We start from the raw sequence: 17,935 nt of genomic DNA, 5'->3' as shown, positions 1-17,935 counted from the left end.
AAACATATGACTTCTGTACTACTTCAACTTTCAGTAAGTGCATGTATTGTGGCAAATGCAAAGTAGAACCAAACTAATCTTGTTGTTTGTTATCAATACCACAGGTATATTACAACACTGTGGATTGTCTGCAGTATGCCCACATTTTTCCCAGTGCACCCACAGTAAGCCCACACTTTTCCCAGTGCACCCACTGTATGCCCACACTTAACCCAGTGTACCCACAGTATACCCACACTTTGCCCACAGTGTGGGCTTGCTGTGGGCCCACTCTGGTTCCCATAGTGTGGGGCCCACACGTGCCCTACATTTCACGCCAGTATCTGTGCCCTCAATGGTCCCACAAGGGCCCCTAAGGGGTTTGCTGTGGGCCCACTCTACTTAGTGTGGGCCAGCCCACAGTCAGCCCACACTTTGGGCTGTCCCACTGGGGCCCCACCTGGGCCCTATAGTGTGGGGCCCACACGTGCCCCGCATTTCACGCCGGTATCTGGGCCCACAGTGGGCTGCCCTCAATGGTCCCACACGGGCCCCTAAGGGGTTTGCTGTGGGCCCATAACGGGCCCCAGTGGGGGCCCACTCTACTTAGTGTGGGCCAGCCCACAGTCAGCCCACACTTTGGGCTGTCCCACTGGGGCCCCACCTGGGTCCCATAGTGTGGGGCCCACACGTGCCCCGCATTTCACGCCGGTATCTGGGCCCACAGTGGGCTGCCCGCAAGGGCCCCATTCGGGTCCCAAAGAAGCATGTTTGCTGGGATAGTTGCTTTGCATGACAGGAAGAATATAATTGTTGTCATAAAGAACAGTGTGTGAACTACTTAATGTTCCCAGGAAGACACGTTAAGAACATGTGGAGGAGTAAAGTGACTTTATAGAATATAGTCGTTTACAAGAAGTCAGTGTTACTGGATTGAGAAAAAATGTATGCTTTATTTCTGTCCACTTTTAAAATAAGACACACCATTCCTCAACATAAGAGAAGGTGTGTATTTTAATCAAATTAAATATTTATTTTGACTTTTAACAAAGGGTGCTATAATAACTGATTAAGACCAGAACTGTAATCTTTTCTGTCCAAATATAGGACTTTACCTGTACATGAGGAATACACCTCGTGTGTTAGTATAACTAATAACCAGAACGGAGGTACTGTGTGCACAGTATTAAACTGAGTCGGATGATGTGTGTGTCTGAAAACTCGCCATTACTCTTGTGATTTTGTACCGATTACTATGTTTTGTCCTAGTTTACATGGGTGTTTTCTTTCAGGTGTTTGGATTTCTACATACTTCTGTAAAGAGAACTTGATTTACATCATGTACTGAAAATCAAAATGGCTGTGTCCCAATTCAGCCACAATAATAAATGGTCTTCACTTCTTGTAAAGTAAAAAAAAAAAAGTGGCCCCTGAGAAATAAAGCGATGACTTACAGCACATCAATACTATATTTTGAATACACACAATTTCTTCGTGTGTGTTTAGCTGTTGGTTTTTGAGCTTTCTTATTGCGTGGATGAGCTCTGGGAAGGCTGTGTTCTGCAAGTGTCCACGGTCCGTGTACTTGAGAAATACGGCCGCCATCTTAAACCGGCCGTACTCCCTAGTTTCGTTGCTTAGCAGCAGTTAAGATGCCAGAGCACTGTGGAGCATTTTCCTGTTCTAATCGGCGGACCATCGCAATATAGGGCCCGGGATTACTTTTCACAGGTACATTTTAACATGACCGTACTATTGGTTGTATTTTGTGAATAGAATATTACCAGATAATTTAGAAGGAGCAAGGATATTTGATATTACTGTACTGAAATCGTAGCCAGCTAACGTTAGCTAGGCTATGTTTACTGCATCACTCGGCATGGAGAGGTTGGGTAAAGTAATAATTACAAGAGCTTCTCGGTTATCAGATACAAGCATTCAACGGCCCTGTAGTATAAACATATATAATATAGGTTATTTGTGTTTGCGCACGTGATATCAGGAAGCAATGTAATAACGTTAGCAGCTACCTGTGTAATACACACATGACGGCGATGCGCAAATCGAGTGTGTGTGTGTCAAATCATTATTGTTTCTTCAACTTATTAAAATATCTTACTTTACTGCAACTATCTGTTTCTGCTTCTTTATCATATTTATAGTGTGTGATTTTATAAAAAACCTTATATCCTACATCACATATTTTGATTTGGACGTCTGGTCACTTTATATCTTATATCAGAATATTATATTAAGCCTACTATGAATATTAAAATACGCCTAACCATGTGTCCTGTATCATAGCTACATTAATGACCTTTGCAGAAAAAACCCGCGTGAGAAATCAGTGAGGTATGATTAATTAAATGCGCTGACAGCTCATTGCTCCTGCCATACACTGAGTGGAGCGGGTGACCGGACTAAGATGGCGGCTCCAGTAGGCAGAAGCGGTCGATCTATGACGTCTATGGTCTCAACACCTGTGCTCACGACGCCATCTTTCGCGCCCTGACGTCACAGGCTCTTTCGCGTCACAGTCAGAACACAGCGAGTGCACACGGTCAAATATTGAACAGCATCTTTGAGGATCCATCCAACACATACAGCATCTTCTCAATATACGAATACGAATCCGTTGAAAAATGTCTACAGAAAGAACAGGTTTCGTTCAGTATGGTCGGAGAACAGGCTCCAGAAAACAAGGTATTTAACCATTTAATTCAAAACACTGCACAACAAAATATCTGTGTATATTCCGCCGAATGTGCCATTACTTATTGTAACTTTTCAAAATGAAACTTTATTTTTTATATTTGTCAACACTGAATCTAATACTACGCATATTTAACTATTCAAAATGTGTATTGTTCAATCTCGGGCAACTTTATTTAATTTTTTACAAGATTTCTAAGCAAAAGATGGACGCATGTTTTCTCAGTCCTGTTACCGAAACTCATTTATTTCTGTTGTGTCTTATTTCTGTTGTGTTGTGTCTTATTTCTGTTGTGTTGTGTCTTATTTCTGTTGTGTTGTGTCTTATTTCTGTTGTGTTGTGTCTTAATTTCGTTGTGTTGTGTCTTATTTCTGTTGTGTTGTGGCTCATTTCTGTTGTGTTGTGTCTTATTTCTGTTGTGTTGTGTCTTAATTTCGTTGTGTTGTGTCTTATTTCTGTTGTGTTGTGGCTCATTTCTGTTGTGTTGTGTCTTATTTCTGTTGTGTCTTATTTCTGTTGTGTCTTATTTCTGTTGTGTTGTGTCTTATTTCTGTTGTGTTGTGGCTCATTTCTGTTGTGTTGTGTCTTATTTCTGTTGTGTCTTATTTCTGTTGTGTCTTATTTCTGTTGTGTTGTGTCTTATTTCTGTTGTGTTGTGTCTTATTTCTGTTGTGTTGTGGCTCATTTCTGTTGTGTTGTGGCTCATTTCTGTTGTGTTGTGTCTTATTTCTGTTGTGTTGTGGCTCATTTCTGTTGTGTTGTGTCTTATTTCTGTTGTGTCTTATTTCTGTTGTGTCTTATTTCTGTTGTGTTGTGTCTTATTTCTGTTGTGTTGTGTCTTATTTCTGTTGTGTCTTATTTCTGTTGTGTCTTATTTCTGTTGTGTTGTGTCTTATTTCTGTTGTGTTGTGGCTCATTTCTGTTGTGTTGTGTCTTATTTCTGTTGTGTCTTATTTCTGTTGTGTCTTATTTCTGTTGTGTTGTGTCTTATTTCTGTTGTGTTGTGTCTTATTTCTGTTGTGTCTTATTTCTGTTGTGTCTTATTTCTGTTGTGTTGTGTCTTATTTCTGTTGTGTTGTGGCTCATTTCTGTTGTGTTGTGTCTTATTTCTGTTGTGTCTTATTTCTGTTGTGTTGTGTCTTATTTCTGTTGTGTTGTGTCTTATTTCTGTTGTGTTGTGGCTCATTTCTGTTGTGTTGTGTCTTATTTCTGTTGTGTTGTGGCTCATTTCTGTTGTGTTGTGTCTTATTTCTGTTGTGTCTTATTTCTGTTGTGTTGTGGCTCATTTCTGTTGTGTTGTGTCTTATTTCTGTTGTGTCTTATTTCTGTTGTGTCTTATTTCTGTTGTGTTGTGGCTCATTTCTGTTGTGTTGTGTCTTATTTCTGTTGTGTTGTGTCTTATTTCTGTTGTGTTGTGTCTTATTTCTGTTGTGTTGTGTCTTATTTCTGTTGTGTTGTGTCTTTATTTCTGTTGTGTTGTGTCTTATTTCTGTTGTGTTGTGTCTTATTTCTGTTGTGTTGTGTCTTATTTCTGTTGTGTTGTGTCTTATTTCTGTTGTGTTGTGTCTTATTTCTGTTGTGTTGTGTCTTATTTCTGTTGTGTTGTGTCTTATTTCTGTTGTGTTGTGTCTTATTTATGTTGTGTTGTGTCTTATTTCTGTTGTGTTGTGGCTTATTTATGTTGTGTTGTGTCTTATTTCTGTTGTGTTGTGTCTTATTTCTGTTGTGTCTTATTTCTGTTGTGTCTTATTTCTGTTGTGTCTTATTTCTGTTGTGTCTTATTTCTGTTGTGTTGTGTCTTATTTCTGTTGTGTTGTGTCTTATTTCTGTTGTGTTGTGTCTTATTTCTGTTGTGTCTTATTTCTGTTGTGTTGTGTCTTATTTCTGTTGTGTCTTATTTCTGTTGTGTCTTATTTCTGTTGTGTTGTGGCTTCTTTCTGTTGTGTTGTGTCTTATTTCTGTTGTGTTGTGGCTCATTTCTGTTGTGTTGTGTCTTATTTCTGTTGTGTATTAATTTTGTTGTGCTGTGTATTAATTTCTGTTGTGTTGTGTCTTATTTCTGTTGTGTATTAATTTTGTTGTGTTGTGTCTTATTTCTGTTGTGTTGTGAACTTATGTTTGCTTTTTAAATTTCGGTTTAAAACCGGACTGAGTGAAAACCCGGGAACACGACTAAAATATGTATTTTATCTGAAATATTAGATAAAATATTTACAAACATAGATTGGATATAAAGTCACACAACAATGCAAAAAAATTCTGATTTCTGAAAGATTTTAATCATTATATTTCATGGTAAAGTTTAGAGATAGAGAGTGGGGACATGCAGAAAATGCAATTTTTTAGTGTTCTATGTAGTTTTTATTTATGTTTTTAATTATACATTTTAAATTTGTAGTTAGCTTAATGTGCAGGACATTTTGCTTAATAATAAAATGTATTTTAGAGTTAATGTTCATGCAATTTTATACATATAATGACCTGGGGACAGAAATGTCACCCTTTCGGTGGAATGTTTTTATAATAACTTGGAAATATGTTGTCGAATGCACACAGTCGTGAGTTGGCAGATGGAGAATCCCGAAGGAGGCCTAGTGTTGTCCCGATCAGAATGGCAGCGCATACAGGACAGTGTGAACGGAGTGAATCGCCACAGCAGAAGTGTCATAGCAGCGGCTGAACAGCGGGAGGCGCTGCACATGCGCTCTAAAGAGGTCGTCAAGGACTGGCCCAACACCATAGCTGTGAGTGACAGCATCTTTATTTAAATTATAAATTATTATTATGATGATTATTAAAGACGTCTGTCCATAGAACCATTGTCAGACATTTTTATTGTTTTTATATAGCCTTATTTAGACTTCTCGCTGTCTAATTTTCTTTTTGTGTCTGTGTCCCTATTATAATACTAAGTTTGTTACAATTTGGTAATGTTAATTTGAATGTCATCTTGATGTGATATTTTAGTTTATCTTCATTCAAAATAAATAAATAAAAGAATACCTGGGTCTCTGAGGGTTATAATATGAGACTTGATGTTTACAGTAACAAAGTACAACAAACAAATCTGATTTTGTCCTTACAGGGAGAACGACGTAAAAAATTGGAGGCAAAATCCATTAGAGAGGCGATGGAAGAAGAGGAGAAGAAACGTCTGGACATGGAAGAAGAGAAATATCAGGCCCAGATAAGAAAGCAGATAATTGAGAACACGAGAACCCAGCAGCGCAACCAGACGGACAGCGTGAAAGGCCTCCATGTGTGTGTCTTACGGTATTAGAGCACAAGTGTTTTTCTGTAGTGAAATGTTAGTAGAGACGATCCTCTTGTTGTTCTAGAGCGCTCTGAGGCTGGCGCAGGTCATGAAGGAGAGAGAGGCTCAGATCGAGCTCAAGCGCATGAGGCAGAACGCCAGCAGAGCCGTGGACAGAGAGATCTCGGCCCGGATGGCTTGCAGAGAAGAGCAGGCGGTCCAGCAGGAGCGACAGAAAGCAGTGCAGAGAAAGCGAGACCAACTGGCCATTTCTGAGAGCTTGAAACTACAGTAAGGAGAAATTAAAGTGCATGTATGCTTCAGTGCATACACAGCTGACACAAATATGCTCTAAGAACTTTTAGATAACGGTCCAATTAAGATATAAATGTTATTTCTAAATGTTCCCTAAACGTTCAAAGTGTCAACAACATTTAAAATGTTTTATTTATTTTTATTTTTCAAACACTGTGGGAATGTTACTTTTGAACAGTGTTGGGGAAAGCTACTCTTAAAAGTAATACATTACAATATTGTGTTACGTTATAATTAACTAATTGTATTACTTAGTTTAATGGAAAGTAGTGTTATGTTAATGTTGTTACTTTTTCTGTAAAAAAAAAACACTCCACGAATATATATAAAAGTTATGTTTTTGTGTTAATGTTTTGAGAACATGATTAAAGGCCAGATAACTTTGAACAAACATAAGGTTACTAGAAGAACGTTCGTAACTTTGAGAGAACCGTATCTAAAGTCCTGAGAACATTCCCTGTTAGCTGGGAATCACCTTAATGTGTCAATGTGTCTGACGTGTCCTGCTTTATTAGGGTTAAGGAGCATGACATGAAGAAGGAGCAGGAGAGGCAGGAGAGGAGAAGGGAGGCAGAAGAGATGAAGCGACTCCGAGATCTTCATCTGAGGGAACAGGCCATCAAAGAGCGCCAGAATCGAGAAGAGAAGAGAAGCAGAATGAATGCTTTTCGTGTAAGCCGGTTGTTGGACAACATTCACACTGTAAAAGCAGATCGAGTCAGATGCGGTTTTGAAATCCCTTCTTCTGTCTTCCATCAGGACCATTTGACCAACAGAGAGCTGACGAAAGCAGCGGAGGCTCGGAGGCAGGAGGAAGAGGAGGAGAAGAGAAAGCAGATCGCCAGCCAGAGCCAAAAACTGACGAGAATGAGGAGAGAAAAGCAGGAGGAAACATTTAGGTATTGTACATAAGACAATGGAAATGGATATTAATCACAGGATTCTCATTAGCGTCAGAAATTAACTTCTTTATTTTCAGGAGCATTTTTGCACATTTATGAGGGCTAACACGTATCAAACACACATCATGCTGATTAATTATGTTAAACATACTAATATATTAATATATGCCAACCCATACTAACATTTATATATTAAATGCTTAGACAACAGTATCAAATAACTGTGGGCGCATTTTAGTTACTTTCAAACTGTGAATCTCTAGAGATCATGGGCTTTCAGTGATATTTTAGTATTGTTTATAGTAAACAGTATTTAGCAATAATTTGAATTATTATCATTTTCAGTTTAAGGTTTAGGAATTGTGTGCTTTTGTCATGTTTTTTTAAATATTTCTTTTGAGTTTTATTTTATATTTACTTCAGTTTTAGTTTTACTAATTTTAGCACTTCAACTTACAAAGTGAAATGTTATTTCAATTAGTTGCCAAGGCAACATTTCTAAGTTCAAGGTTAAAGTTTCTCATCTAATATTTTTATTTGTAGCTTCATAACACTGTAAACCCTCACGCTCAAAATAATCCATTGTTTTGAGTATGGCCAACTCACATTATACAGATTAGTTCCATCACATTAACATACGATACTTACAATTTTATGAGTATTTAAAACTTTCTTTTTTCTTTTGAGTTCACAAAACTGACACAGCTGGTTAAATCTAGCCAAGTTTCTACTACTAAAAATATTGAAGTTGAGATTACATGATAATTTTAAGTTGTGTATGAATTATCTTACTCAAGTATTTCAAGTTAAAAGCAATTAAAATGTATGATTACAAATCAAAAATCTGCAAGCTCTGCTTACTTACACATTCAATTTCTTAACTTAAACAATTTGATGTAACTGATTACCTCAAATTATTTGAGTTTTGCTAACTTATTCGGGTGTATTTAATCAACTAGAAACTGCTCTAAGTGTTTGTTTCAAATTCAAACGTGCTTGCAAACCAGTTCCAATCTTTAATTTGTCTGTGAAAGGTATTTTGGGAACATTTATACAAATGTAAATAAATGAGTATATAAACCTAAATTCAAAATAAACTAATTCAAAAGATTGTCACCTGACATAGCATTTGACATCCACATTCTTACAACTTGCTCATTCATGAATCACATCTAACTGGGAAGGTTATTGTATTAATGGAAGTTCACTGAGTGGGAAGCCTGGAGAGAAAGTATTATTCTTTCCACTGTCTCAGAACTGGGCTTGTATTTGTCTTTATTTTTGCTTTAGAGAGCGTCAAAGGCAGAGAGAGGCTCTTATTCAGAACTTAGCCGTGCAGAAGCAGGAAAAAATCAGCAATGAGGAAGATGTCATTGCTAAGGCAGTGGCTGAACGTGAGGCCAGACGGGCCCGAGTAAAGCGCGAGAAAGAAGAAAGAAATGCAGCGATGTGGAAATCCATCTCTGCACACAGAGAGTCCAGGGTAAATGACATGTTCCTAATGTTTTTATACATCGCTAGTCTCATAGCAAAAACATTGAAATATGACTTAGGCAATTATGCTATGAGGCTAACGACATGTAAACATGTTTAAATCTCCGCTCCGCGTCATGCCTACCAACGGTCCTCAGCTGTTCCACTGTAAAACACGGCTTCGCGGGGCTTATTGGCTAATTTTACCACAGTGATGCTGGGTTTATGAGCATCACACTGTTTATATATAGAATTTGAAATGCATTTGTTGAAATAAACATTTTTCTCAACTCTATATCAGAGGCAAGAGCTGGAGCGAAAGGCAGAGGAAGAAAAACAGGAAGCTCTGGAGATGCTGAACGCAAAGAAGGAAGCAGATCAAATTTTCATGGAGAAGCAAAAACTTCAAGCTCAAAAAGCTAAAGAAGAAGGAAAAGCACTCCAGTGCACATACATACAAGAAATGGTGGGTACAGCTCTTAATATGTTTTATTGTATGCATTGAACTCATAATTTATCTCTAATGCAACATTGTTTTTTGTAAAGGCTGAAAAACGTGCAAGGGATCGTCGTGCGAAGAGAGAACAGAAAGAGTGTTCAGCTCTCGAGTTCAGCTTCCTTGTGTGAAGACGACTCGTGTTCAGCCTCGTCGTGTTCAGCACTTAATTATCTTCTTCTCCCTTTCCTTTCCCACTTTCATCCTATTTTTCTTACTCAACATGTGCTTTCAATACATTCCTGTTGTCTCTCGACAACGCTCTTTCATCATCACCGAAGGCAGCGCAATACTGCTAATCTGCGTCCCATACTCACAGCCTGTGCCGTCCGCTTGATGGGGGGGGAGCAGTGAATGAGGAGCTGTTCATGTTCGTGACGTCACCGGCGGGGAGAGCGCAGTGTGTGAGAGCAGGTCAGTCCAGCAATCATCAGAGTTCATGCAAACACACAGTCTATAGACACAGTAGTGACATACAGTTTACAAACGCAGTCTCGAGACTCAAACAATAGGCAACATGGAGCCGATGTTGGATTACGCTCAGCCCAGCAGATGCTGTCTGAGGACATTAATACAAACCAAAACTCACATGTGCAGAAATAACAGTGGCACACGATTACTGGGGGGCTTCTCACTCAACTCAAGCTTGGTAACATAAACATAGAAAGTAAACATAACCAGAAATAAGTGAGGCGTACTATATCATTCAAATATTATAAAGTTGTTGTTGTTGTAATCGTGTCCAGGTGCAGGTCCACCATCTGATCTGGATACGGCCGGGATCCGGCGGACTTCAGGAACAGGGGAGAGACTGGTGGACACTTCAGGACTGCGGTGTTGTTGTCGTGTCCGGGCGCTGGTCCTTCATCAGATCTGGATACGGCCTGGATCCGGCGGGCTGCGGCAAACCTCAGATAAACAGAGCGACTATATTAGCGTAGGCGCGTAGTTGTTGCATAGGCGCCATCCTTCTTATGATGTAACGAGTACATCAGGATTTATGGGGAGTGTTCCCGGTTCCGGCTGACCTAACACTCACTCACTCACTCAATCACACTAGGGCTGGGCGATATGATGATATTATCGTATATCGACGATGTCTCGCAATTATCGCAATGTCGATTATAACAGTCTGTTTACAGACGATAATCATCAATATCCAAAAATGAGTAGGATTAGGAATAGAAAACCGATTCTTCTTGATAGCATTGTTTAAGCCCAAGACGCGAGAGAACATGTTTTATGCTCGTTTAATCTTATGCTCGTTTAATCTTATGCTCGTTTAATCTTATGCTCGTTTAATCTTATGCTCGTTTAATCTTATGCTCGTTTAATCTTATGCTCGTTTAATCTTATGCTCGTTTAATCTTATGCTCGTTTAATCTTATGCTCGTTTAATCTTATGCTTGTTTAATCTTATGCTCGTTTAATCTCAAACTAACAAAGTAAAACCTTTAACGTGTCAATCATTAAATTAAACTAACTGAATTGCAGGCTATAGATAAAGTGCAGCCAAACTCAACATGACTTGTGTTAACTGTATATGTCGGCAGTGACGTCTCCGGCGGGGCGTGTTGGGGGCGGGGCTTGGGTAGACGATATAATCGGATATCGCGGTATTTTTTAAGGCGATTATCGATAACATATTTTTTACATATCGCCCAGCCCTAAATCTCACACACACACACTCCCTCACTCAATCACACACACACACACACACACACACACACACACTCACTCAATCTCACACACACACACACACACACACACACACAATCTCACACACTCACTCAATCTCACACACACACTCACTCACTCACTCACTCTCACACACACGCACACATTCACTCACTCGGGCCGATTGATTTGCGTCTCTAGCTTCGTATATCTTTCCGTTTTGAATCATTATTTACTATCATTCCCTGTTGTTTATACTGCTAAAATATAACTTACTCAACATCACATATTAACCTGACATCGCTAGCTTCAATCGAAATCGTTACTAGTACAACACGCTAGTAGTACTTCGCTAGCCTGTTAGCGTGCCATCCGTGCGATCTTTATTTATTTATTTATTTCGCTCGAGCCTTTTACAAATCCATCAAAGCTGTGGTAAGTAGTGATCAGTCAACAAACACGGTAAGTCAAGTCTTCTCCTCTTATTGTCACTTGCACTTCATGTAACATGTATAGCATAGCTTTCTCTGTCAGCACAGGATTTACATGTGATAAATGCAGGGAGATAGTCAGGCTGACGGAGAAGATTTCAGAACTAGAGACACGCATCGAACTTTAGGATAGTACCATTGAGGATAGTGAGAGTGCAAGGGCTTTAGATACGGCTTTGGATGCGACTAGTTTAGTGAACACTGTACATTGTTCGGTTCCGGCTGAAGTAGAGCCCGTGCAGCAGGGCAACTGGGTGACCGTGAGACGTTATAGTCGCGGGACAAAACACCGCTCTTCTGTTCCGATTACCACAACAAATAAATTCTCCCCACTCAGTGAAACACCCACTGAGAATCCTTTTGATTTTGCCATAGTTATTGTTGATTCTATTACACGGAACGTGAAAATAGAGACACCAGCCACCATAGTCACATGTTTGCCGGGAGCCAGAGCGCCTGACATCAAAGCTAATTTAAAAGTGCTGGCTAATGCTAAACTTAAATTATCTTAGATTATTATTCACCTTGGCACTAATGATATTCGACTCTGCCAGTCGGAGATCACTAAAATTAATGTTAAAGAGGTGTGTGAACTTGCAAGTATGATGTCAGGCACTGTAATTTGCTCTGGCCCCCTTCCTGTTCGCAGGAGTGATGAGATAGTTAGCAGATTGTCATCACTCAATGGCTGGCTGTCTAAGTGGTGTCCGCAAAATAATATCGAATTCATAGACAATTGGAAAAGTTTTTGGGGCAGACCTGACCTGTTGAAAAGAGATGGTATTCATCCCTCCTGGGACAGTGCTGCTCTTCTCTCTAGTAATTTGGCTCATAGTCTTAGACTATAAACATGACAATCTGGGGCTCAGGTCAGGAAGCAGACAGACTGGCTAAACCGACCGTCTGCTAGCGGCCTCACGTCACCCAGGTCAGATAAATCCCATCATATAGAGACTCTTTCACCTAGATATCATCATATAGAGACTCTTTCACCTAGATATCATCACAAAGAGACTCTTTCACCTAGATATCATCACATAGAGACTCTTTCACCTAGATATCATCACATAGAGACTCTTTCACCTAGATATCATCACATAGAGACTCTTTCACCTAGATGTCATCACATAGAGACTCTTTCACCTAGATATCATCACATAGAGACTCTTTCACCTAGATATCATCATATAGAGACTCTTTCACCTAGATATCATCATATAGGGACTCTTTCACCTAGATATCATCATATAGGGACTCTTTCACCTAGATATCATCATATAGAGACTCTTTCACCTAGATGTCATCACATAGAGACTCTTTCACCTAGATGTCATCACATAGAGACTCTTTCACCTAGATATCATCATATAGAGACTCTTTCACCTAGATATCATCACATAGGGACTCTTTCACCTAGATATCATCACATAGTGGCTGCATAGATTAGGTCAGCCAGAACCGGGAACACTTCCCATAAATCCTGATGTACTCGTTACATCATAAGAAGGATGCCGTCAACGCTAATATTAGTCTCTCTGTTTATCTGAGGTTTGCCGCAGCCCGCCGGATCCAGGCCGTATCCAGATCTGATGAAGGACCAGCGCCCGGACACGACGACGGCGCTGACCTGAAGTGTCTGCCAGTCCCTTCCCTGTTCCTGAAGTCAGCCGGATCCCGGCCGTATCCAGATCAGATGGTGGACCTGCACCTGGACCCATCCATGACGCATCCCTCATCCGCCCTGTGAAGGCCTCATCGACACGACAGCCATCGGCACTGATCCTCAACAAACCCGTCTCCATACCGGCGTGATGACTCCGACTTCCAACCAGATGGAACTAGATAAATATTCTATATATTATTATCATGTTATCACTGTGAAGCTGCTTTGATACTATCTGTATCTCACACACACACACACACACACACACACACACACACACACACACACACTCTCACTCTCTCACTCTCACACACACAATCTCTCTCTGTCTCTCACACACACATACACACTCTCACACAGACACAGAGACACACACACACACACACACACTCAATCTCACTCACACACACAAACACTCTCTCTCTCTCTTTCACTCTCTCTCTCTCACTCTCTCTCACAATCTCTCACACACACACACACACACTAGGGCTGTCACATTTGAGAAAAATCAAATTCGAACGAATATCAAATACCAAGCTATGTATTCGAATATATTCGAATATCATCCCCCGCCCCCGCCCCCCGAAAAAAACACACACAAAAAAACAAAACAAGTAACGGAGATTCAATCACAACTTACTAACAGTCATGAACAGGACTCCCAAAATTACACTTATAGGACTCATATCCTTGCAAATAAACCTTGCCTTTACACGTGCATCTGGCAATTGGTGCCGAACGGTTGTGCAGGAAAGTATGCAGTTTTACAATGTTGGACGCCTGGCGATGCTCTGGCCGTCTGCTGCGTTTCTGGGGCTGTTTACACCTGGCCACTTCATGCGTTTTCTCAGATCGGATAGCTATCTATCCGGTATTCCATTTACACCTGGTCACATAGGCCTAAATGTGTTTTTGCAAAACGGATATAAATCCGATCTTCAATTCCCGCGCTATATATGGACTTAATGTCACCGAAAGCAACAGATATGAGCTGCATTTTATTGATCATCTCATCAGCTAACATTTCAAAATCAAAGACTGCAATAAGAAAGAGCGGCAGCCCTGGTAAGATAACTTAGTTTCTTTACTTTTAATGAAGATTATTATTATTGTGTGTTAAAGCGTCTGCGACTTACTTTCACTTTGATTTGCGATAGTTTGCACGTTGGCTTGACGCTTGATGAATAGATCATCTGCGGTGATACGTGTTGCAGTGTGCCGTCATATCTGACTATAACATACAGCCTGTAACACGCTTTCAAAATAACACGCTTTTTTTAAATAAAAAACAAACGGTCTAAACATAAACTGTAAAAAATGCGCTAGACATGGCACTTTAAAAACCGGATAGTTTATTTGTAGTTCGATTACGGATATTTCACGTCATGTTCGAATGCATATTCGAATATCGAATAAAAAGTGACAGCCCTAACACACACACGCTCACTCATTCTCACACACTCACTCAATCTCACTCACACACACACAAAATGTTGACACATCACTTCCTGAACGCGTTGTTTGTGTTTGAGCTCCATCGATTTGATTCATAATCCGTGATTTCTCTCTTTAAACTCACTTACAACGAACATTTTCTACTTTTCCTCACTGAGAAGCACTGCTGCTCAAAATCCCAGTTACAACGCGGACTGTTGAGTAGACGCGTCTCAAACCGATTGAACCAATACCGGTCCGTTACACCTGTGGGTCACGGCTGAGCGCGTCTTCTTTACACTCACTTACAAACGAACATTTTCTCGCCTATCGTGCGTCTACATCACACCCGTACCATTAAAAAAAGACAGATTATATCCAAGATTTCAGTCATAAATTAGCGTTAATATTGATAGCATCACTGGTAGCGTAGTTGCTAACTTACTGTCCATCTGTTTAAATGGCGAATATATCAAATGTATGTATGTTGAGCAAGAAACTGCTCTTTATAAATAATTGGAATCTGTTTTGGGAGCGTCCTAGGCTCTTCCGCGCTGATGGCCTACACCCAAGTAGAAATGGAGCGGATCTTCTGTCGGATAACATCTCCAAGATGTTAAAGACCGTTTGACTAGTTACCAAAAATCCAAATCACAGTCTCTGCTGCACCAAATTAATTGATATAAATACTAGTGTAGAACATTTAATAGAAACTGTGTCTATTTGTTATGACTTTTCAGGAACGAACCCAATAGCAGACAGTTTGCAGAACACACAGGGTTTATTAAAGACAAAAACAGAAAACAAAACCCACGAGGGGGCAAAACAAGACTGGTAGGCAAAAACAAAGACAAACTACACTAAGACTTGACAATGAACTAACAACTAAGACAGGATCAAATACTTCAAGACAAGACTTTCAATACATTACTCACGGGTAGATACACACTATGTATGACAATGAACCGGCACAGGACAGCAAACACAAGGGGATTAAGAAGGGAGAAACTAATGATGGCAACAGGTGAAACTGATACAACAATGAAGGCTACCGAGGAGAACAAGGGGGCGGGGTTAAGTGACGAGACAACGTAAGCACACAGCCCAAACACAAGGCAATGTGCTTGCACACAAAACATGGCTCTGTCATGATCCTGCCTCAAGACCAGAGAAAAAGCAAGGACACGAGGGCAGAATCATGACACTATTCCTCGCTTAGTGAGATCAAATAATAAATCTACTGCAGGATCTAGGAAAAATCTAATTGTTATTAAAACAGAAAATCTCGCTATTAGTGAACAAAAACAATTTCTAAAGCTAGGTCTTCTGAACATTAGATCACTCACACCTAAAGCAGCTATTGTAAATGAAATAGTCACAGATAATAGCATCGATGTACTTTGCCTTACTGAAACCTGGCTTAAACCAAATGACTATTTCGGTCTAAATGAGTCCACTCCACCAGGATACGGTTATAAGCATGAGCCCCGTCTGATTGGTCGTGGCGGCGGTGTTGCAACAATCTATAGAGATATTCTTAATGTTACTCAGAAAACAGGTGAAAAATTTAATTCGTTTGAAGTACTTGTATTAAATGTTACGCTCTTAGATGTAAGAAAGAAAATCCCTACTATCTCTAGCCCTGGCTACCGTATATAGACCGCCAGGGCCTTACGCTGATTTCCTAAAAGAGTTTGCAGATTTTCTCGCGTTACCGACCAGGCAGAACAATCCTTCCATCCACCATAGATAATTTCTCAAATTGCTTATCTGATTTGTCTCAGTTACTGCCTGAACCCAAACAAACAGACGAATTAGAGGAAGTAACTAGCACTATGAGCACCATTCTCTCTAGAACATTGGATATTGTTGCACCCATTAGATTAAAAAAGGTCAGAGAGAAAAGTAAAGCACCATGGTACAACAGTGCTACGCATGTTATCAAGAGAGAAACCCGTAAATTAGAGCGTAAATGGAAACAAACTAATTTAGAGGTCTTTAGAATCGCGTGGAAAGACAGTATGTCACGTTATAAAAAGGCCCTAAAAGCAGCAAGGGCTGAGCATCTCCGCAAACTAATAGAAAACGACCAAAATAATCCAAGGTTTTTATTTACCACCGTGGCTAGACTAATAAATAAACAGACGTCACCTGAACAAAATATCCCGTTACAGTTTAGCAGTAATGATTTCATGAACTTCTTCACTGAGAAAATAGAAAGCATCAGAACCACAATTGTAAACGTTCAATCTTCAATCGCGCCTTATAAATCAGCCTCAATTATCACCCCGCAAGAACAACTACAGCGCTTTACAACTATAGAACAAAAAGAGTTAAATAAACGTATCACTTCATCTAAAACAACAACGTGCTTATTAGATCCTATACAAACTAAACTACTGAAAGAAGAGTTACCTACAGTGGAAGAGCCTCTCCTCAATATCATTAACTCGTCTCTATAACCGCCTCTAGTTCATAACTGCCAGAGGAGAACTGGCCCCCGACTGAGCCTGGGTTCTCCCAAGGTTTTTTTTCTCCATTAGGTCACCTGATGGAGCTTTAGGTCACCATTAGGTCACCTGATGGAGTTTTTCGTTTCCTTGCCACTGTTGCCTTTGGCTTGCTCAGTTGGGGATATTCAATGTAATTAATCAATGAATAATTCTATTTATTAGCATTACCAAACATGGACGTTTTATTATTATTAATTTAATACTGTGAAGCTGCTTTGATACAATCTGTATTGTGAAAAGTGCTATATAAATATTCTTGACTTGACTTGACACACACACACACAATCTCTCTCTCACACACACCCAGATCCTGGGTCAGACGTGGAGTAGGAGCGGAGCGGTGTGATTTTAAATAGTAAAAATTAGTAAAAAATTGTAAAAAAAAAAGTCAAAGCTTCATAAAACAATAATTCTACAGTAAAAACTGCTCCAATCTCAATCCTTGGGCTGACACGTGAGACATTTGCTTAATGGAAAGACGCACACACTCTCGCCACCCGGTTTTGTTATAGTTTTATATAGTTATATGGTTTTATATATAGTTATGTTTTTTTCTTTTCTTTTTTTTACAAATTGGTTTATAAGTTGGAACAGTTTGTGAATAAACAATTGAACTGATAAATTATGCCTGCCTATGTGTTTGACTGACATGATGTTTAAAAATGATACAAATGAATAAATAAATAAAATAGCTTAGATGTAGTAAGCTGCTTTTGCCGTATTGCTGTAGCTTAGCTTGCTACATTTCCCAGGGAGGTAACGTTAGCTTCAGTGTAGTGAAGAGTAACTGCTAGCTTAGCTCACTAAACTTTTCAAGTAGCTTGCCCAACACTGGATATATATGATATATATGTATGAGAATGGTATAACTACGTATAGAGATGGAATCGATATCATTACGAGGAACGATATCATTGGAATCACAAAGATTTAGCTGATGAACAATGAAAACATTGACAGCCAATCAGAATCCACCCGACTTTACAAAGCATGAGGATTTAAAGCGACAAACGACAGAACTTATCA

At 39.6% G+C, this 17,935-nt stretch overlaps 1 protein-coding gene across 1 annotated transcript; it reads left to right on the top strand.

Moving 5' to 3' along the window:
* Positions 1-5,262: 5,262 nt before the first annotated feature.
* Positions 5,263-9,313, top strand: LOC306988805 (cilia- and flagella- associated protein 210-like; the record flags this gene model as incomplete). Its single annotated transcript, XM_079593953.1, has 8 exons — positions 5,263-5,436; positions 5,778-5,951; positions 6,031-6,236; positions 6,776-6,932; positions 7,020-7,159; positions 8,453-8,732; positions 8,937-9,101; positions 9,182-9,313. The coding sequence occupies 8 exons, from the start codon at positions 5,263-5,265 to the stop codon at positions 9,260-9,262; spliced, it is 1,377 nt and encodes a 458-aa protein (XP_079450079.1). The 3' UTR covers positions 9,263-9,313.
* Between the last annotated feature and the right edge of the window lie 8,622 nt (positions 9,314-17,935).

The sequence above is a fragment of the Phoxinus phoxinus genome (genome assembly GCF_949152265.1).
Source record: "Phoxinus phoxinus genome assembly, chromosome: 20".
Classification (NCBI taxonomy): Eukaryota; Metazoa; Chordata; class Actinopteri; order Cypriniformes; family Leuciscidae; genus Phoxinus; species Phoxinus phoxinus.
The sequence above is the reverse complement of the archived record's forward strand: the minus strand, read 5'-3'. Positions and strand labels throughout refer to the sequence as shown.